The 22,823-nt window shown below is 34.9% G+C and overlaps 3 protein-coding genes across 6 annotated transcripts; all 3 read left to right on the top strand.

The window, feature by feature from the left end:
* The first annotated feature begins 3,153 nt into the window (after positions 1–3,153).
* On the top strand, positions 3,154–7,194 carry LOC110809465 (receptor like protein 28-like). Of its 3 annotated transcripts, none has more exons than XM_088209803.1 (2): positions 3,919–4,060; positions 4,156–7,194. In XM_088209803.1, the coding sequence occupies exon 2, from the start codon at positions 4,257–4,259 to the stop codon at positions 7,029–7,031; it is 2,775 nt and encodes a 924-aa protein (XP_088065929.1). In that variant the 5' UTR covers positions 3,919–4,060; positions 4,156–4,256; the 3' UTR covers positions 7,032–7,194. The 3 variants fall into 3 exon arrangements, with proteins under 3 accessions (XP_021891010.2, XP_088065929.1, XP_021891011.2); XM_022035319.2 differs by having other exon boundaries at positions 4,146–7,194; XM_022035318.2 differs by having other exon boundaries at positions 3,154–7,194.
* A 9,865-nt stretch (positions 7,195–17,059) lies between these two features.
* On the top strand, positions 17,060–18,545 carry LOC110809500 (PEBP (phosphatidylethanolamine-binding protein) family protein). Of its 2 annotated transcripts, XR_015814025.1 has the most exons (3): positions 17,060–17,562; positions 17,683–17,807; positions 18,408–18,545. XR_015814025.1 is itself a non-coding variant. In XM_022035360.2 (2 exons), exons 1-2 carry the CDS (start codon positions 17,131–17,133, stop codon positions 17,755–17,757), a joined length of 507 nt encoding a protein of 168 aa, XP_021891052.1. In that variant the 5' UTR covers positions 17,060–17,130; the 3' UTR covers positions 17,758–18,045. The 2 variants fall into 2 exon arrangements, 1 of the variants encoding a protein (XP_021891052.1); XM_022035360.2 differs by lacking the exon at positions 18,408–18,545 and having other exon boundaries at positions 17,683–18,045.
* Positions 18,546–18,556: 11 nt separating this feature from the next.
* Positions 18,557–21,719, top strand: BAG4 (BCL-2-associated athanogene 4). The gene is made up of 4 exons (XM_022035363.2): positions 18,557–18,978; positions 19,669–19,925; positions 20,004–20,150; positions 21,338–21,719. Exons 1-4 carry the CDS (start codon positions 18,762–18,764, stop codon positions 21,533–21,535), a joined length of 819 nt encoding a protein of 272 aa, XP_021891055.1. The 5' UTR covers positions 18,557–18,761; the 3' UTR covers positions 21,536–21,719.
* The last annotated feature ends 1,104 nt before the right edge of the window (positions 21,720–22,823 follow it).

Raw genomic sequence — 22,823 nt, 5'->3', positions numbered from 1 at the left:
ATTTTTTGTGTGTACTAAATCTGATCTTATAAATATAATAAAACCCTTGGTCAATATGATTGAAACACAATTTGAGCTCATTAAGACTTCTCGGTCTAACTCTGGGGGAGAATTTTGTTGTTCATAACTTGTTATTGTTTTTCAAGAAAAGGGAATTTTACATCAACTATCTTGTCCCCAAACTCCATAACAAAATGAAGTAGTTGAATGAAAACACCGACATGTTGTTGAAATTGCCCGTACTTTCTTACTCGGTTCTTATGTCCCACAGAGTTTTTGGTGGAAGCTATTCATACAGCTGTTTTCCTTATCAATTGACAACTTACACCTATGCTTAAAAATAAAACATCTTCGTTTTGTTTGTACAATAAAGTACCTAACTACTCACATCTTAGAGTCTTTAGTTGTGTGTCCTTTGTCTTAATGCCTCTGTATAAACGAACAAAGTTATCTCCCAAGTCTGCTAAATGTGTGTTTCGTGGTTATAGTGACAAACATAAAGGTTATCTTTGTTATGATTTACAGGAAAAAGAATGTGCATTTCTTGTAACGTAACCTTTCTTGAAAATATGTATTATTTTTCTTCTCCTTCTTCTATAACTTCTCATAATGAATCTATTTCTTTTATGCCTTCATTTTCAAATGATTGTATTAATTTTGAGAGTAATTTATAAAATAATTCATCTAGGAGAAGTGAAAATTCTTCAATGCCTCAACTTGATCATCTACCCAAAGGTCTAGCTCCTCAATCACCATCATCACCTTCTCTTAGTTCACCTCAACCACATTGGTCCACTCGTTTTAATTTTGGGTAGCCTCCAAATCAGTACGGTTATTCTCCAGAACGATATGATCCTTTCACTATCTATCTTGGTATTTTTGATTCAATTTACATATTTTCTACTTATAAGCAAGCAGTAAAAATTGTATGTTGGAAAAGTGCCATGGATGAGAAAATTTTGGCTCTAGAGACAAACCTAACTTGAGACTTAGTTCCTGCTCCTTCTGATGCTCAATAGTTGGTAGTAAATGGGTATATACTGTTAAACTCAAGCTTGACAGTTCTATTGACATGTATAAAACTAGATTGGTTGCTAAAGGATACACACAAGAATATGGTATTGATTATGAGGAGACTTTTTCTCCACTTGCTAAGATGACTATGGTTGAATTATGTTGTCTGTTGCGTTTGAAAATTTGTATCAAATTGATATAAAAAAATACTTTTTTACATCGTGACTTGAAAGAAACTATGTGTATGAAACCTCTACCAAGCTACCCACTCTCTAATCAAAATTTGGTATATAAGCTTCGCAAGTCTCTTTATCGACTCAAATAAGCTCCTCGTACATGGTCTGAAAATTCTCATCCACAATTAAATGAGTTGGTTTTAAACAAAGTTCCAATAATCACTCATTATTCACTTTTCATTCCTCTAATGGCATCAATATTTTGTTAGTATATGCGGATGATATAGTTATCACAGGTAATGATTAACATGGTATTGATAAGTTAAAACAACTTCTTCAATCCCTATTTCTCATAAAAGATCTTGGAGAATTGACTTATTTTTTGGGTTTAGAAGTTTCACAATCTAAGGATGGTGTATATCTATGTCAACGTAGATATACTGCCGATTTGATTAAATTGACCAATTTTCCTGACAACTAATCTTGTGCTACACCAATGGAGCTCAACTTTAAAATAACAAAGGATGCTAGTCAAACATTATTTGATCCTACTCTTTATAGACGTCTTGTTGGTAGTCTCATATATCTTACAATGACTCGTCTTGACATCTCTTATGCAGTCAATTTGTGAGTAAGTTTGTTTCAGATCCTTACAAGTTACATCTTTTTTCTCTTAATTGAATCATTTAATATCTAAAAGATACAATGGATCGAGGTTTCTTTTTTTTTTCTTCCACTTCATCTATGGAGCTTGTTGCCTTTACTATCACTGATTATGTTGGGTGCCTTGATACACGATGTTTATTAGTGGTTGATGTGTCTTTTTCGGTTCAACACCTGTAGCATGGAAATGCAAGAAATAAGATCGTGTTGCTAAGTCTTCAACTGAAGTAGAATACCGCTCCATGTCATCTTAGAATTATTTGACTCTGTCGACTTCTTTTGGATTTTCATGTTTCTTATGATAAGCCTACATCTCTCTATGCTGACAATATTAATGCTATTTGCATAGCTACTAACTCTGTTCACAACGAACGTACAAAACACATTGAAGTGGATTGTTATTATATTGGTAAACTTGTACAATAATAGATTCCACAACTTCATCATGTGCCTTCTCAAGATCAAGTTGTTGATTTGCTTACCAAATCCATGACATATGCTCCTCATCATTATTTGGTTTCCAAATTGATACTTGTTGACACCTAACATCAATTTGAAGGGAGATGTCAACATAATTAACTCTAATTATGGTGATGTTAATTTTATGATTTTGGCATATTATGTTCCTTAATAGATTCTTATAATCATGTACTTAATTTATATATTTTCTAGTCAATTTTATTTCTTACTTAATCTCTTTTTTTTCTCTTTATATATATAAAGAGATTGTATCAATAAAGATAGACCAATTTTAAGTAGCTCAATTTTTATCTTTTATTATTAGTAATAACGTGCTTTAGAGGCAAAATGGCTTTTAGACAATAAGAGAGAGAGAGAGAGAGTAAAAAGAATTTCAATGACTATAATTTTGTTCTACTTGATTCTAAAGTTTTGAATTATGGAGACACCATACTTTTTAGAGACATGGTAACATTCCCCTAATTTATGCATCGGACTTACTTTTTACATATCTCTCGTTATTTGGGACTCTATTCACCTCTTTTGGGCTTCTATTGAATCGAGAAATAGATTTGATTATCTATTTTTTTATAATTAATATATATATATATTTACAATTAGAACTTGATTCATATATAAAACCATATTGAGATATATATATATATATATATATATATTTTGTTTGTTTGTTGTTGGGAATTTCAATGTTTTAGTAAATATTATTTATCAAATGGGTATACACAAATTGATTATTAAAAAATATAAATTAAAAAAAAAAACACTGGGGCGCCCACTAATAAAAAGCCTGATGCAAATGAAATTACGGATGTCTTCAAACCAGGAAAGAAAAATGATAAAGAGAAAAGAAAAAGGTCTGAAGAAAGAGTGGGAAAAAACTGAACTTAATTGTACACGGAAGACTTACTTGTGAATGGTAGGTTTTATTGCACCTCCTTAAACACCAATTCCAATCAACAACTTCTGATTCCTCCTCACCTACAATAAGAATTGTCAACTCGACGGTTTGATTTTTTCCTTGGTATGCAAGAGACGAAAAAACAATAAACGAAAATAATATAAGACGCGGTTTATTTTGACGACTCTTTTCTTGCTGACTCTCCCTCTCTCTTTCCTCTTCTTCTCCAAACCAAAATTACCTCTGGTTGGCCACTCTGATGGAAATCAATCGCTCATAAGCTTTATGTTAATGGGTCTTTTCCTTCCTTCACCTATTACTCACTCTGTAATCTATTCATCTCTCACTTTTATGGGTGTTTCCCTATATTGCTACCAATGAGAATTACGATCTATTTATGGCTTCTTTTGTTAGCAGTTTTCCGAGTTTTATTCTGCACCGAGATAAGTTTGGTTTCTGCTGAATGTCAAAGTGATCAGCAATCCTTGTTGCTCCAACTCAAGAACAGCCTCAACTTCAGTCCTGCATCGTCTGTAAAATTGGTGAACTGGATCCAGAGCGTAGATTGTTGCAGTTGGAATGGCGTAAGCTGCGATGAAGATGGTCGAGTCACGGGTCTCGACCTCAGTACGGAAAATATTGCCGGCGTAATTGACAACTCAAGCAGTCTTTTTTATCTTCAGCATCTCCGGAGCCTGAATTTGGGGTTCAACAACTTCAATCGTTCTCAAATTCCAACCCAGATTGGCATGCTAGGAAATCTTGTTTATTTGAACTTGTCAAACGCTGGATTCGGGGGGCAAATTCCGATTGAGATTTCACGTTTGACAAGGTTGGTTAGCCTTGATTTATCTGCCTTTTTTCTAGGAAAGTTCTCACTGGAACTTCAGAACCCAAATCTAACCATGCTTGTTCAGAACCTGTCAGACCTTACAGAGCTCTATCTTGATGGTGTAAGAATCTCAGCAAGAGGGGAGACATGGTGCCAGGCCATATCTTCATCCCTACCAAATCTGAGAGAGTTGAGCATGTCCAACTGCAATCTTGCAGGGCCCATTGATCCATCGTTGCTAAAGCTTCGGAACCTTTCAATCATTCGTCTGGATAACAACAACTTCTCAACTTCAGTACCAGATTTTTTTGGGAATTTTTCAAGTTTGATTTCCTTGAGACTCAGCAGTTGTGGATTGTCGGGTAATCTTCCCGGGAGGGTCTTTCAACTACAAACGCTACAGACTCTTGACTTGTCATTCAACAAGTTTCTTCAAGGCTCTGTGTTGGATTTCCCCCAAAACGGATCTCTGCAGTCTCTGGTTCTAAGTTACACAAATTTCTCGGGGAAATTACCAGATTCAATTGGCAATCTTACAATGCTGTCAAGAATAGACCTCGTAAATTGCAGTTTCAGTGGATCAATTCCTAGCTCAATGGCAAACCTCACGCGATTGGTTTATTTGGATTTATCTTTCAATCAGTTCAGCGGATTAATACCATCATTTCGTATGTCCAAGAATCTGACCTATATAAATCTTTCTCATAACTTGTTATCAGGTCCAATTCCAACTCATTGGAAAGGCTTTCAAAAACTTGTTAATCTTGATCTACGAAATAACATGCTCAGTGGCACAATCCCACCATCTCTCTTTTCTCTTCCCTCACTGCAAAAGATTCAACTTTCTGACAACCAATTTTCTGGTCAACTACATGAATCTCAAAGTCTTCCTTCTAATCTTCTGGATACTCTTGATTTGAGCAGCAACGAATTGGAAGGGCCAATACCAATGTCCATCTTTCAACTCAGAGGACTTAATATACTTCAGCTTTGTTCCAACAAGTTCAGTGGAACTATACAGCTAGCCATGATCCAGACTCTTGTAAACCTGACCAACCTTGATCTCTCTTACAACAATTTGATTGTCAATGCCAGTGGTAACTATTCTACAATTTCATCCTTCCCACAGCTTACCACATTAAAACTGGCTTCTTGCTCACTCAAAGTGTTTCCTGATCTGAAGAAGCAATCAAAACTTTTCTCTTTGGACCTTTCAGAGAACAAAATTTCTGGAAGTGTGCCTCGTTGGCTTTGGAGCATTGGTAATGGCTCTCTCAATCAAGTGAATCTGTCATCAAACAGCCTCACGGATTTGGAAGAACCCTATTCTCTTCCTTCTCTCACCATTCTTGACCTTCACTCCAACCTGCTCAATGGAGGATTGCCAAAGATACCACCATCTGCAACCTATGTAGATTACTCCTCCAATAACTTCTCTTCAGTTATTCCTGCTGACTTTGGAAATTCTCTCTCCATCACCATTTTCTTTTCCCTATCAAAAAATAGCTTGACTGGAGCAATTCCTGAATCTATATGCAAGGCTATGTATATCCAAGTGCTTGACTTCTCAAGAAACAAGTTGAGTGGTCCAATACCAGACTGCCTACTTCAAATGACAAGTCTAGGTGTCTTAAATTTAAGGAGAAACATTCTTGCAGGTAACATCCCAGATAAGTTTTCAGCATATTGTGGTTTACAAACTCTGGATCTCAACGGAAATCAGTTGGAAGGACCGGTCCCAAGGTCTCTGTCCAACTGTAAGATGTTGGAAGTGTTAGATATGGGAAACAATAGGATATTTGATAGTTTCCCATGCCAGTTGAAGAACATATCCAGCCTGCGCGTACTTGTTCTACGATCCAATCTATTCTATGGCACCATTGCTTGTCCAGTATCAAATACAGGTCCTTGGCAAATGCTTCAAATTGTCGACCTAGCTTCCAACAATTTCAATGGTACTATACCACCAAAATGCTTGCAGACTTGGAAGGCAATAATGGTAAATGAAGATCACGACCACCTCCAATTTAAGTTCTTGCAACTCAACAATTTTTATTATCAGGACTCAGTAACAGTTACCAGCAAAGGTCGAGAATTAAAGTTTGAGAAGGTTTTAACACTCTTAACTGTCATTGATTTCTCAAGCAACATGTTTGAAGGGCCTATTCCAGAAGAGATGGGAGAGTTTAGAGGACTCTATGTTCTTAATCTTTCACATAATGCTTTGACAGGCCAAATCCCTTCAGATTTAGGCAACATGATACAGCTCGAATCTCTAGACCTCTCTGGAAACAACCTCAACGGGGAGATACCGACGCAGCTAACAAGGCTAAATTTTCTTTCGTTCCTCAACCTCTCAAACAATCAACTAACGGGAAGGATCCCGATAGGAGCTCAATTTGGAACATTTTCAGCAGCTTGCTTTGAAGGGAACAAAGGATTGTGTGGATCCCCATTAAACGTGACTTGCAAGTCTGCATCACCTGAGGTACATTCAAACAATGAATCCACAAAGGCAGGAGATAAAATTGATTTGCAGTTCATAGTCACTGGTTTAGGATATGGTCTAGGTGCTGGAGCCATTGCTGCACCAATTATGTTTTGGAAGAGAGCTGGTAAATGCGTTGATGATGGTATTGATAGATTCCTTCTAGTGATTCTTCCAATATTGGGATTAACGTACTCGACTTCCCATAGATGGATGCTAGAGGCAGAGGAAGATCCCCAAGAAGAGAACAAGGAGGACTCGGAAAAGGATCATGAGAACAATGAAGAAAAAGAAGACGAAGAATTTCAAGGGAGGTACTGCGTACATTGTTCCAAACTTGATATGATCATGAAAACGGCCATTCATGACCTCAAATGTACATGCCATGATTCACCACCCATATCTTCCTCTTCTTATTCCTCTTCATTCTCATCTTCCCCTGAGAATCTTTTCCCGTTCTTTTCTCACTCTGTACATAGATAGAGAGAGCATCAACCCTGTAAAGGGCGATAAGAGAAAAAAGAAAAACATCGATTTAAATTATCTTGATTTTTTTTTTTTTTTTCTTTCGACTGGATCTTTTCTTCCCGGTTTGGGTGTGTTTATGCCGCGCAGCATGATAATGCGACAGAAACTATTTCATTCAGGAATTTCTTCGAACATGTCGAGACTTTTGAGATCACCTGATAGATACGTATATTCATCCAACCAGAAAATTTTTAGGAAAAAATTCAGACTCCCGGTTTCAGCACGAATTAATAAGTAGATATTAGTTTTGGTTTACCTTCAAACGCCATTGTTTCTCGGTTCTGATCATCTGCGTGCGGATCATCAATAGACCCCCGCCTTAACATTTTTCTTATTTTTACTCTTTAAAACATTTTTTTGGGTAAAATTATTGGAGTCATTACTTTAATATTATGTTAATTAAGAAAAAAAAACAAGACTTACAATTATTAAAATTAAATTATTCATTCCTATGTACTGAATCATGTTAAGAAAAATTTATTTCTATGAATATAAATAGTATCGTTTTGGTTGAGGAATTTTAACAAACAAGTGGTGTTCATTGATCGAGAAACATCAACCTTCTCGAAACACATATTCATCATAATCAGAAACATATTAAACAGCACGGACAAAACACCATGTTCATATGTTTATTAGAATCGCGTCGGCAGTAACTATAATAATACTTGTTTCTTTCTCAATATCTTACTGGAACTCCAGTACCATTTTTGTCTTTGACTTGAGCTCCATATCTTGTAGAGCTTTCTCGCTATATCTTCGGGGTCGGCGAACATTTTACGAGGTGAAAGGTCATCTTGGCCATGAATGTATTACTTATATAATTTTTCAAGTTATTTTGTTTGTACTATAAAGTTCTTAATTATTATTTATATTATGTAAATCTTAAATAATATAGCAAATATTGATGTTATATAAATACTTTCGCTATTAAACAGATAAAAAGTAAATTAAATGAAATGATATGTATAAAAATATTTGAAAAATGAGAAATAATTAATTAACTTTTATTTAATTAGAAAAAAGTTAGTTAAAACGTTTGAAAAATAAAAATCTAATATTGCGAATAAAATGAATAATTAAACTGAAAAAAATTAATTACCTTGATTTGTACATCAATCAAAGATTGTAAATGTGATTTATATAATTCCAGCTTTCTAATGATTGATTTTGTTCAGCAACTCAAAAAAATCCATTTCAAATTAATTCTAATGAATCTAATACACACACACATATATATATATATGTATATATTTCTTTGATATTTTAATTGTCACAAGACACTAATTATTATTACAACTTTTTAGTTTGATTCGCGCATTAGTTAAGAGATATATAAGCCATGCATACGTTCCGAACCTCTGACTAATAATGCTTTCATTACACCTGACCCAACATATATAATACTGAATTAATCAATAAAGACGAAACCTAATTGTACAACGCCCACATACGCATACACATACCCATACCCATACTGACAGACCCAGAACTTAATGGTTTCTAATGATTTATGCATGCATCATAATTAGAAATGTTTGGATGAGTTTGGAAGCACGAATCTGGCAATGGTGCTAGCTGCGAGGAGTATTGAACCAGAGGATCTAAGTCAGGGTTTGCATAAATATTCTGGTGAGGATGAAGAGAAGCATTATTAACGAGGAAACTAGGATCATCTAAATCGACCCAGTTAATCATGTTTTGATGAATCCAAATCTGTGTCTTCAGAAACTTCACGTACTGAATAGCCTCGTCTAACATGGACACAGTGTCCATCTTCGTCCCTCCCGGAACCATGCTCTGTAAAATCTTGAACCTGTCACTGATCCTGTGTCTCCTCTCCCTCGCAGCCACGCTTTGTGGGTCTGTAGATAACTTCACTCCTTTGCTTTTCTTCATACCACCCTTCTTCTTCTCCTTGTTGGTAACCGAAGATGACACTGACCCAGATGAAGATGATGAGTTAGGATTGTGATAAGTAGCAGAGAAATAGTAATCCTGATCCATTTGGAGTTTGAAGTTCAGAACTTGGTGAGGGCCGTTGTTGATCGTCACGTAAAGACGGTAATTATGTATATATAGAGATAGAGATTGAGAAATAGAGATGGGAAAGCAACAAGTGTGACGTTGATATGAATGAAGGAAAGAAGATGTCGTCATGCGAGTCAGCTAATCTTTGGCGCAGGATACGGGTCTCCGCCCTAGGTTTATAGGCCAGCAAGGAGAAGATACTAATTAGTAACTAAAATACGCAAAAGTTTTCACTTTTCCTTTCTTTAATTCTGGTTTTAATTTGCCTAACTTTACCAGATACTCAATAGTCATCTCCACACATTTGGTCAGGTGAAAGTCATCAGGAAAAGAAAGAGAGGGAGATGGTGGGGGAAGTGGGGGGTCCTTCTTCTTCCTCTGAAATCGAAATGGATGTATGATAGTTGCAGATCGAGTGTGTGTAAATCCAAGAACAAAAATCTTTGCGGGGTTTTTTAGTGTACGAATAAATATAATAATGCCTTTTATCTTTAGGTTAAGCACTGTTAGGTGAAGGAAAATAACTATTCATGCTCCCAGGATTCCTACTCTTTTGAGGAGAAAAGAATAAGGATTGATTATTTATATATCATGAGCTCTTCTTTTCAAGGGAATTTTTTTGTTTTAAAAAAAAAAAAAAGAACGAAAGAGGTTTGAATTAGATTCAATTTAGATCCCCTTCAAAAGCATCTCTCTCACAAACCCCACCTCCCACACAAACGACGGGGTTCTGCTTTTAAGCTTATGTAGTTATTTTATATATATATATATATATATATAATCCACATATGTATACGTATATATAATATATACCCACATATATCTGCATACACCTCCTTCTTCTTAATTTCTTTAATCCAATAGTGCTCGGACGAACTTAGGAATCCCACCTATGCTCATTCACAAAGTAAAATTTTGAGATCAATCAAATCGATCTGATAATTAATATTGATAGGTTAAAAATGACAGGATGAGGTGAAGAGCACATGACATGGGGCTCCGGTTTTCACGTTGGGGGTGGGTAGAACCCTAATAATTCTTTCTTGTAGAGCTGAAATTACCTGTCTTCTCAAATCCAAAGCTTTTTTAGCCATCAACCCACATCAGTCATCATCACCGTGTATGTGATAGTGCTGATAAATCACGTAACATAAATACAATCTTCACATATATATATATAATAATTATATAAGCTGCTGATCAGGTAATAATCTACTCGAAAAGCTAAGCTTTTGACTAGACTAGTTAACAAAACTATATCAAAAGAAGAAAAAACTATATAATCATGTCTACTGTTGCTGCGACAGGAGTAGGTGCTAGTATCAGTTTTGAATTTTGGATTAGGCTTTTAACGTAGAAAATTAATTAATTTGGTCCCACCAGAAAGCGTTTTCTTCGTCTATTATAATATTTAGGACCGATCAAACTACTGTTCCTCGAGTCACTTTTGAGACCAGACAACAGATTTTTTAACTGTTTATGGAGGATACAGGAGCTGCTGTTTTGTTTTTGCAGTTGTTGAGTAACACAAACGTTAAGAAAAAGATCCCTAATTCTCTTTTTTTTTTTTTTTTTTTGTTTTTCTTTTATCTTCTTCTTGATTTCTTTAATATATTTATTTCATGTGTAAAAAGTGGAAATTGTCGGCTACTGTTTCCCTTGAATGTTGGGTCTGATTCGGTTGAAAGAGAAGGGAGAAAACTTTCATGTGAGATTTTCTTGTTCCTCACCGAATCAATAAATAAATATTCCATCATAAAATGGGTACGTACTAATTAGTGAAAATGGAGTCTTAACCCTACCCATTTTTTATAGTTAAATATGAATGAAGACTTAGTTTTATGTTTAATCCCAATACCTGAAATAATTATTTTAAATATATTACCTGTTATTTTTAAGATAAAAGATAGAGAAATAATTAGTATAATGCTCCATGACTTTTGATCAATTACTAGTAAAAAATGAGGTATTGAATTTTTAAATTAAAAAAAAAATTAATTATAGCAAACAAGGGTAGGCAAAACCAAAAGAAATAAAAATAAAGTATTATTGTAGTAGTTATATTTAAGTTATGTGACCTGCCCAAATAAAAGATTCATATATCTTTTACGGCCGAGCTTATGGGCTGTCGATTGATTCTGCAGTACCTTTCTACCCATATACCAGGGTGGACACGCAGAGGGTTAGCAAAGTCCTAAATGGTAAAAAAAGGAGGACTCTTCCGATTGTAAACTATTTTTATCACTTTAGGTATGAGATTGTTATTAATTGGCAACCAAGCTTGCTCATAGTTTTGCAAAGGGAGGCCCCGTTCTGATCCATGTACATTTCTATGTGTACGGGGAAGGCTGCCTTCGGACTTGGCTGTATTGCTTTAATTATTAGAATTGTTAATTGATCATTTCAACAACAACAACAACAAAAAAAACTCAACTCTTTAAATCTCCATTCTCCTTTCCTCAATTTGATCCAAATTAAGACCTTTTTTTTTCCTATTATTTTAGTTTGACTAAAATAAGTTAAAATATCTTATTAGCTCTTATACTGTTTAATTTTTAAATTTTATTGAATCTTCCGTTAGCTTTAACTAGATTCTGTAAGAATATAAGTAATTTGGAGCTAAAGTTTTGTTTGTCATTTTGTTCTTTTAAGTTGTAAATATATACAGAGAGGAATATACATTAATAAAGTATTTACAATTAATAAAATAATTATGCTAATATTTATCATTAAGAAAAATATCACAATTCAAAAATCAAGAAGAATATCATGATCATGATTGTGCCTAGAATCTCTCCAATACCCCTCCGCAAGTTCGAGAATGAAGATCCCAAATGCCCAACTTGCCAAGAAGAAAATCAAATTGTCACTTGCCTAAAACCTTCGTAAAGATTTTTGTAAGTTGCATAGAAGTGTGGACAAATTTGGTTTAAATATAACCATTTTATATTTAATAACGTATAATTTGGCAATCAATTTCAATATGCTTTGTTTGTTTATGAAAAATTGGATTACCAGCTATTTGCAAAGCCGTCTGACTATCACAATACATACACATAAGTCCTAAATGCATCACACTTAGATCAAACAACAATCCTTTCAGTCACTTTAGTTTATAAATCGTGGTTGCTATTGACCTATATTTTGCTTCAGTTGAAGACCGAGACATTGTCTGTTGCTTCTTAGTTTTCTAAGAGATTGATGAATTGTCCAAAAGAACAACATAACCTGTTAATGATCATTGTGTTAAAGGACAACTTGCCCTATTAAAGTCAAAATAAGTGTACAGTTTTAGGTGCAATCAGCACGCAAGATGATACCTTGACCCCGAGTTCCTTTTAAAAGTCAAACAATTCTCAAAGCTTTTTCTTAATGTTTGTCATTCAACTATTACATGAATTGTGCAAGTATATGCACATAATAAGACAATTTGGGCCGAGTAATCATCAAGTAATTGGCCGCCCTACTAGGCATCTGTACTGTCCAAGACTGTGTAAATCAGCATTCTTAGTAAGTACTAATTTGTGATTTTATTCAAGAGGAGTATTAGTTGGATTACCTCTAAATACATCAGTCTCAGAAATGATGTCCAGTGTGTACTTACCCTGACACAAGAAAATACCTTCCAAGTTTCGTGCTACTTCAATCCCCAACAAATATTCCAGTTTTTCCAGATATTTCATATGAAAACATTTACTCAAATAGAACTTTTGCACAACTGTTCCATCATTTCCAAATATAATCAGATCGTCAACATATGTAAGAATGTTAAGCAAAATGTGTCGATCTCTATTAGTAAAAAATGAGTAACAAGAATATGACTGCTTAAATCTGTAAGTTCTTAGTTTTACTGTTAACTTGGTAAACCAGTACCTGGGTGTCTGTCATAAACCATATAATGACTTTTGAAGTCTAGATACTTTACTGGGTGTTGAGGAAACAAAACTGAATGGTATTTCAATATAGAACTCTTCGTCTAAGTCACCATATAGAAATGTATTATGTACGTCCATCTGATGCAGTTCCCAATTCTTAATAGCTGCAATGACGAGAAATGTTTGCACAGTCACTGTCTTTGCTTTTGGGGCGAAAGTCTCATTGTAATATATGTCGTCGACTTGATTATTTCTAAAAATCACTAAATGTGCCTTGTATCTCTCAATGCTTCCAAATTATATTAAATCTTGCAAACTCAATAGCTCTCGATTATTTTCTTTTCAAGAGGCAAATATTATACTATCCACATTCTATTATCCTTAAGAGCATCTATCTATTTTCTCATCACCTCTTTCTAATGTTCATCCTTTACTATCTGAGGTAAAACTACTAAGTTCATACTCTATGGTAATAAATGTAAGAAAAGATCGGTGTTGCACAAAAAATTTATCACAATTCACATAATGTATTATAGGATATGGTGTATTTGAGGATTTTGATGTGAGCAATGAACTTGCTGAGGGGCTTACTCAAATGGTGTTCTAGCATCCAATAAATGAGATGATATTCTGTTAATCAAATATCCAGTTGCAAAAACACATTCGCCCCAAGAGTTAATAGGTAAATATGCTTGAAAATGCAAGGCTTTTGCAACATTTAAAATGTGGCGATGCTTTCTTTCGACACGTCCATTATGTTAGGGTGTCCTGATACAAGAAGTTTAATGCAAAATTTGATGTTCAACAAAATATTTTTTCAAACACATAAACTCAATACCATTATCATTTCTAACCATTTTCACATCTTTCTCAAATTTTTGTCTAACCATTGCGATAAATTTTTTAGGAGTACAAATAATCTCATCTTTTCTATTCAATAAATATATCCACACGAGATGAGAATAAACAAGTGTCAAGAAATAAATAGCTCCACAAGAAGCAAAAATCCTATAAGCTCCTCATAAATCACAATAGATAAAGTCAAAATTTTCTATAGTTTTATTATCACTAGGAAAAAATTCTTCTCTTGTTTGTTTAACTCTAAAACAAATGTCGCATAACTTTTATTTGAAACTATTACTTTACTAGCACTCCTAACTTCAAAAATTAACCCTACTATCTCAGAGGAGGGATGATCCATTCTTCTATGCTAGAGATCGAAAGACACGGATAAGAGTCACTTTTTAGAGAAAATAAAGCCCCTCACGTTTTTCACCTGCTCCAATCAATTCCTCGAACTGTGATCCTGTATAACACAAATTTTATTAGTGAACTAAAAAATAAAGTTGGAATAATTTAGAAGCTGCAACATAGAAATCAAGTTGCACTTCAACTTAGGCACAAATAAAACATGTCGTATTTTTAATTTCTCTCCAAAATTCATTGTTCCTTCTTTTAAAGCTATGGTCTTCGTTCCATTTGGCAACCCAATCGGGCATGGCATAATATCACGCAAGTCACTCAAATATGTATATGTCCCGGTATTGTGATGCGAAGCCAGGGTCAATAATCCAAGGCAAAAGATTTGTCTTACCTATTAACCTTTTATTAGTACCATCTTTGTATGAGTTTAACATACTAATCAATATGGCTCACTGTTTGTCACTCAACCCACTAATATTTTATCAGAATCAGTCACAACACTTCTCCTGCCATCAACTCCTCACATTTGAATTGTGTTGGCTCGGGTAATCCCTTTTTCAACTATTTTCTTCCTATCACCAACCATAGTAACATATTTTTAACTCAACTTAGCTCTGATACCATGTAAAAATGTAAATAATTTGAGGCTAAAGTTTTCATTGTCATTTTATTCTCTTGAGTTGTGAATATATAGAGAGAATAAATATATCAAGAGAATATTTACAATTAATAAAATAATTATGCTAACACCTAAAATTAAGAAAAATATCACGATACAAAAGTCAATGAGAATATCGTGATCATGATCATGATCATGGCTAGAATCGCTCCAATACTATCATTTATTGGTTTTTAAGTTCTAAACATGTGATAGTTTGATTTTTTCCATTTAAACCCCTGTATTTTTTGGATCTATTTTACTCATTTTTTAAAATTTTTACTGAATCCACCATCAACCTTAACTATAGGTTATACGTCGTTAAGTCTCGGACATATGACTGCTTATATGTTAAAATTATGACATATAAGCAATAATGTGGCACATGAAGTGTTTGTCACGTTAAATTAAGAAAACAATCAAAATTTTATTTTCGTCCCCCAATTATTGTCATTTTCTTCCTTTAAGCTTCATTGTTCCTTCGAGCTTTCTCAAATTCCAAATGTCATCTCATCTCCTTATCTGCACAAGCGCACTATAGGCACACGATTCCTATGTGCGCGCTGTCGTAGGTATGCGATGCTTTCCATGCGCATTGTGGCTGCATGTGTGTGGCTTGCTCATTCCACCCATATGTATCTTCCAACATCAATTTTTACTCGTAACTGACAATTTATGATTTTTATAAAAAAAATTAGTTAATTCTGACATTGTTCGGTTGAATAAGAATCTCCAGCATCAATTTTCTATTAGGGACCTTGGTTCCTTAAAGTACTCTTTTGGCATTGAAATGATCACTTATAGCAAAAGGTTCCTCCTTAGTTAGAGAATATATTAAAAATTTGCTTCAAGATGTAGGTATAATACATATTAAACCTGCAGCTACTCCTCTAGATAATAAAATAAAACTTGATTCAATGAGGAGAGCTCTTGATTCACCTAGTTATTATTAACGATTTATGAGAAAGCTTATTTATTAATTATCATGCGGCTAGATATCTCTTTTGTTGTAAATCTTTTTAGTCAACATATGCATGCACCAATTGTTTATCATTCGAGTATGGTGAAATGTATTTTTCGATATTTGAATGGACAAATAGGTCATGGGATAATAGTGACTAGAAGTGGGCACTCTAACATCATGGGTTATACTGATTCAGATCGGACTGGAAAGACTCTTGATCATTGATCTATTATTGATTATTGTATGTTTGTTGGTAGTAACCTAATCTCGTGGTAATGCGAAAAATAACGCATGGTAACTCTCTTTAATGCCGAAACTGAGTATCTTACTATATCAACAGTAATGTGTGAGCTTGTATGGCTTAAAAGTCTTGTTTATTGATCTAGATTGCTTAGCTATTACTCTGATGATACTTTTTTGTGATAATTAACCTGGAAAGCATATTTTAGCTAATTCTATGTTTAATGAAAGAACAAAACATATTGTAGTATATTATCACTCCGTTTGTCAGCAAGCTCATTGTAAGGTTATTAATACCATTATATGCAAACGAGTGACCTATTTGTAGATGTGTTCACCAAAATTCTACCATCTACTTAGTTTCACAAACTCTTGAACAAGTTTGGATCCATTAATCTTTTGGGTTCCGCTTGAGGTGTTGGATTGCAAAATATTCTATGAATTTTCTAACATAGATTGTAATAGATAGATTATTTTCCTTTTCAACTCATATGATTTCCTACATGTATTCTATATTATATCAATACAATAAAAAAAATATAGTGATTCTTCATCAAAAGATTTCTTTACTTTTTATTTTATTTTATTCAATTTTAAGTTTGATAAATAATTATAATTTATAAATTTATTATTCTTTATTTTTTATTAAAATTTTTAACTAAAGTTAATTAAAAATAATAATTTGGTCTGAATTGCTCCAACTAAATTTAGTCTAATATTCTAAACTTACTATTTTCTTTTTGTTTTTTCGCTTTTATACAGAACGAACTTACTGGATTATTTCAACCCATTGTTGAGTATTAAATAAAAAAAAAAAAAAAAAAAAAAACTTCAATTCCGACGTCACGAATCATCTATTAAAATTAATAATCAGACTGAATATCTGAAATTTGCACACGCCTTCCACGTGGCCACATACGTGTCAGGGCACTGGCAATTTCTCTGGGCATCTCGAAGCATCTGACACCACGTGTCACCCTCAACCTCGAACCTTAATTCCCCATAAACGCCACTTCTGCTCTCCAAAACCCAACATCCCTCATCCCGAACCCATCACAGAAGCTTTGCAAATTTCAATAAGCCATGGCAAATCCAGCCGACGAGTTCAGAATTGTGTCACCCGCAATAGACCACGAAGGGAAGTTGCCTAGACAGTACACCCAAGAGGGTCAGGGTGCTAAAAAAAACATATCGCCACCCCTGGAATGGTACAACGTGCCAGAGGGGACCAAGACCCTGGCTCTTGTGGTTCAGGACATCGATGCGCCCGACCGCGATGGTCCGATCGTCCCATGGACTCACTGGGTTGTGGTTAACATACCACCTGCCATAAAGGGCTTGCCTGAGGGATTTTCCGGGAAAGGGGAGGAGGTGGGTGGTGAGTACGCCGGGATCAAAGAAGGCAACAATGATTGGAAAATCCCCGGGTGGCGTGGACCAAAGTTGCCCAGTCATGGCCACCGGTTCGAATTTAAGCTGTACGCGTTGGATGATGAGGTGCGCCTTGGAAATAAGGTAATCATACACGTGAATGCATGTATGCACCATTTTTGTAAAATACTTAAAATATAGTTGGATATAAAGGTTGAGCCTGATAAAGAGTTTGAATAATGGGATTGGTATGGTGGAATGCAGGTGACGAGGGATAAGCTGTTGGAGGCAATCGAAGGACACGTGCTTGGGGAAGCACTTTTGATGGCAATATTTTGATCAATCAGCAAAATATTGATCAAAATTAGTGTATGAGTGCTTTTTATTATGTAAGAATTAAGATTGAGTAGGTTTTCTTTTCCAACATAAAGATTTACATATGTATGTTTGTATGTATGTATATATATATATATAAACGAATAGATATTTATAATGTGCTACATACACCCAGATAAAATCTGTGATAAATCATAAATGGTAAAATAGACTATCTGTAACGTTACTATAAAATTAAAAGAGGGCTGTCGGCAGCTAAATTGAAGATCTTATGTACAAACATTCTTTTAGTTTTACAAAATTAAACATATATTTGTTAGAAACAACAATTTATAAGGTAAGGAAACTCTAAAATCTAAAAAATAATAATTTATAATTTAAGGAGAGTTTATTAAGAAGTTTAAAAATGATAATTTGAAATTTTTTTAGAGAGTTATAATTTATATTTGAAAATTTTAAAGTAATGACTTCTCTTTATATTAAATGTTATAGAATAGACAAAGTGAATTTTGAATGTTAAAGCTTAGAGAAATGACAAATGAGAGGGCAGGATGTAACGTAAATTTAAAGCATAAAATAATTTGTAATCTCAAAATAAAACCTCAGCAATTCTGATGTTTTCCATACGTTTGTACTAAAATGTTTGGAATCAGGAAAAACGACATCGTTTAGTTCAAGTGTCAATACGGCGCCGTTGCATTTGGGAACATGACAACTGTATCTTTGCGATATCGTCGTCGTCTCAAAAAGTGTTCTTGAGTGGAGCACAGCCTATATAACTTCTCCGAGAGGTCAGAAACTCAACGTCAGTTATAAGCTCGCGCACAGTACTTTCGACAAACCCCTGTCCTTCGATTACTCTAGCGGCAAAGTAAATCGCTAGTCAAACATAAATTCTTCCTTCCTTCAGATTCCCTCCTCAAGTTCTCGACGCACCTCTTCCTTCGTCTTTCTGAGAACATCTTGTTGATCGCCTCTGATTTCTTTGATTTTTTGAGTCGAGGTCCATGAACAATTTAAGTGGGAAAAATGAGGAGGCCGAGTGGGAGGTGAGGCCAGGTGGCATGCTCGTACAGAGAAGAGAAGAGAATGGACATGATCACCAAAACCATCATCATCGTCATCATCATCATGAAGCGGCTGCTAGTGGATCCACGATCAAAATCAACGTCTCTCATGGTCCTGCTCAGCATGAGGTCTCTCTTCCTGCGAACTCCACTTTCGGTAACTCTTCAATTTTATTAGAAGTTGTAGAATTTATCTTGTTCGAAACCCGAAATACTTCCTGCTACTGCACTTGTTTATTGTTAATTCCTCATGAGGCTTGAACGGCTTGTCCATTATTATATCCGAATTTTGGCACATATCTGGGTACCGATACGCGAGTGTTTCAATTTCTTAGTTGGCGTTTCTAGGGTTTCGCTGTTTGTTTCTACTGCCTTGTCCAATCCTTGTTTATTGTTAATACTTTCTGGTGAAATTGTTGTTTCTCTGTTTTTCGTTTATTTTCCGAGAAATTTTATTGCAAGCCAAGAATTTGGGTTTTTGGATATTCTAGAAACGATGATCAAGCAAGTAACAAACATCAGTTGTGCGAGTATACTCTCAGGTTAATCATATAAGGGCTTAGTTGTTTTAGGTTAATTTCTTTCTGGAGGCATTACGTCATGGTTCCTTCGAAAATTTTCGTTCTGTCTATTCTTTTCCTTTACCTAAAGGCCTTCTAGGGGGAGTACATGTCTTGAGACAAAGAGAAAGATGTAGCTCGAATCCCATTCCATGTGGTGCCAAAAGGCCCTTTGTGCCCCTTGAGCCCGAAACTCGGGCCAAATTCTTTTCTATTTTGTTACAACGATTAAGAGTAATTTAAACTCATATAAACTATGTGCTTCTCCTTTGCTTCCTTCATAACAGGGGATGTGAAGAAAGTTATTGCACAAAAAACTGGGTTGGAGCCCGGAGTGCAGAAAATCTTGTTCCGGGGACAAGAGAAAGAAGACAATGAGGAGTTGCATACAGCTGGTGTGAAGGATAAGTCAAAAGTCTTGCTCTTGAAGGACCCAGAAAGTAAAGAGAAGAATGTTGAGCATTCAGAGGAAAGTGAAGCAAGGTCAAAGGCTCTTGCTGCTGTCGCTGGAGTGAGGGAAGAGATTGATAAACTCTCTGAAAGGGTGAGTCCGTGTACTGTATGTCTATTTCCAAAAACGCACATTTCTATTGAGGCTCATTTTGATTGTTGGTTTTATTAGGTTGCTGCCCTGGAAGTGGCTGTCAATAGTGGCACGAAGGTTGTGAATGAGGAATTTGATATGTCGGCAGAGTTGCTCATGAGACAATTGTTGAAACTGGATAGCATTGAAGCTGAAGGAGAAGCAAAAATGCAGAGAAAGGCTGAGGTAAGTATTCTGCATTGTAAAGGAAGGTTATATGCTGGTTCCTTTCTCTAAATGGTTTCTATGCTTTCAACCAGTTTTAATTAAAAAAAAAGCAAACAAACAAACAAACCATTTCACATATGCAAGTAGGTCGAAGGGATTTATTAATTGTTATTTCTTTAAGGAACTTAATCTGAATGAGGTGTCAGTGCATTTTATTGAATTTGTTAGTGGAATCCTGTTTTTGAATAAACTGATGTTGGATAATGTTGTTACTAGCATGTTTGATGAAATTCCCATGGAAGAACTGGAGAGAAAGTTGTCCCAAGTTATCTCTGTACTCGATGTTTGTTTTGTAGGCTGGAGATTAGGAGTGGAAAATTATGCAGGTCATGAGATATGTTACTGGAAATGTTGACAAACAGTTAATGTGCATCAGCATTTCTATTATATCATGTAGGCAGTGAATCTTATGCAGGATATCGATGAAGCATTAAGAGGGGAAGGATCCCTGTTTATCTTCTTGTAAACAAGTTATTAATAAGAGATCAATGCCTTTCATATTCAACTTTCCTTGGGCTCTTTCTTATGATTCCACTCATATCAGAGCCTTATATGTTTTCTAAAGTGACTGGAGGCTTCTTTAGCAGATACCAATGCTTATTTAGAATACCTAGTTTAGTGACTTGTTTATTCTGACTCTGCCACTATGACTCATCTCTATATAACTACAGTATGCACCATAAACTTACCCATTACTCCCGCTCCCAGCCCTCAGAAGCTTATCCAGAACATTTTCCTCTCCCAAAAGCAGTACTAGCTTGATGCTATGCGCTGGTTTCACCTGGGCATAGAAGTTGGCTTTCCATAAGGTGTTGTGCTCCTTTATGGTCTATTTGTGTCTTTGAAGGATGTGATTATGAAAGTGAAATGAGCTTTCACACATATCTTTTAGCTATTGGCTTTTAGTAGAGGCAAATATTCCACTTCATTGTTTGATATTGTTGCGTCATATTATTGCATCTTATTTTGTTCTCTAATTAAAATAGAAGAGCCTTTTATATTAATAGACCGGGCATATGATCCTCTACTGGCTAATCTGGACAGCATGGTTTTTATACTACTAAATTTTGATTTGCAAATACATTTCGAGGCAGTATGCAGTTGCTAGATGTGTCTCTTTCAACTTATAGCTCTCTACCTTATAGGTATGTCGTGTTCAGAGTTTCCATGACACCCTGGATAATCTAAAGGCCAGAAATTCAAACCCAGTTATCAACAGTAGCAAGACTGTGTCATTGACTACCAAATGGGAGACTTTTGAATCTGGAATGGGAAGCTTGGAGGCACCTCCCCCGGCAACAACTTCAACGAAGGTGACTCAGGATTGGGAGCAGTTTGATTAGACTAATGTCTTGTGTAATTCTGGTTGTATGATTGTTTGGTGCATAAAATATATACCATTCACCATACTGAAAATCATATATTCTTCTGATAGCAGAATGATATTTTGCTTAAACGGCGCTGCATTTTGCGCCAAGGATGTAGAAATTAATTTTTTATTTATTAGCGGCATGGTTTAAAATCCAATTAATGCTTGTCATTCTTGCATTTATTACCTGTTCAATTTGGTTGGTGAGTGAAAGAAATGGATGTCTTGTCCTCGTAAATCAAACTTTTATGTTCTTGGCTTTTATAATCACCAATCACCATTGGTGGAAAATTTCCCTTTTTCTTGACTTGCTGAACAACAGGCTGCTATTTCTTCAAGGCTTGAATTCTGATCGTGCCTTCAACTTGTTCATATGCATATGAAGGGGGTTATAGGTGGTTTAATGAGTAGGAAATAGGTCATACATCCTAGGCTTCACATTGCTTCATGCTGTTGCTTCAGAAGTTGAAGTCGTCAGCGTCTTTGTGAATAGTGGATTTAAGAGATTAGATTTGATGGAGGCAGAGTTAAAAAAGTCAGGTTTTTAAATTATAAGAAGTTAAATATGGTTTCCATTGTCAAATCAAGAATTCTTGTCAAATACTCGTAAGATTATGATATCTGATTATATATATATATATATATATATTGTTGCTTCAAATAAATAAAAAAGGAATTAGCAAAATTTGGGTAATTACACAAATTAAGGAGGGGTTCACAGGGAGTTAATTGAAATTGTGTTGGGTTTCAGACTGTGTTTTTAGGTACTAAATGTGTTTCTGGAATAATATTATCAGAACAGAGTGTATATAGATTCAAATATATGAATTTAGAAACATCATCTTATGAGTTTTGAGGACCTGAAAACATCATTTTTAACAACTGTTACATAATCATCTATTTTTGTTGACCCTGTCATGTTTATAGGAAGCAAACAAAAAAAAAAAAAAAAAAAGAATGCTCAACAAAATTACCATATATAGAAATAGAGACTTTATGAGATATATAGTATTATGTACTCTAAATTCTAATTTCTTTTGATATTAGAAGGATAACCAAGAGAGATGCATGTTGTGGCTCTGGGATCAAACTTTGAACAGATGGAAATCATGAGTAGAGAGAAGCATAATAATATAAACATCAAATTTGGGAGGGGCATGAAATAGAAGGTCAAATGGTGCTTTGTTGTTGTTGATGACAGGAGAAGATATTCGGTTAATCAAAAATACACTGCATGGAGGACACAATCTGTCTGTAACTTC

This window comes from Carica papaya, chromosome 8 (assembly GCF_054855325.1).
Source record: "Carica papaya isolate Zhongbai chromosome 8, ASM5485532v1, whole genome shotgun sequence".
Lineage (NCBI taxonomy): Eukaryota > Viridiplantae > Streptophyta > Magnoliopsida > Brassicales > Caricaceae > Carica > Carica papaya.
The sequence above is the reverse complement of the archived record's forward strand: the minus strand, read 5'-3'. Positions and strand labels throughout refer to the sequence as shown.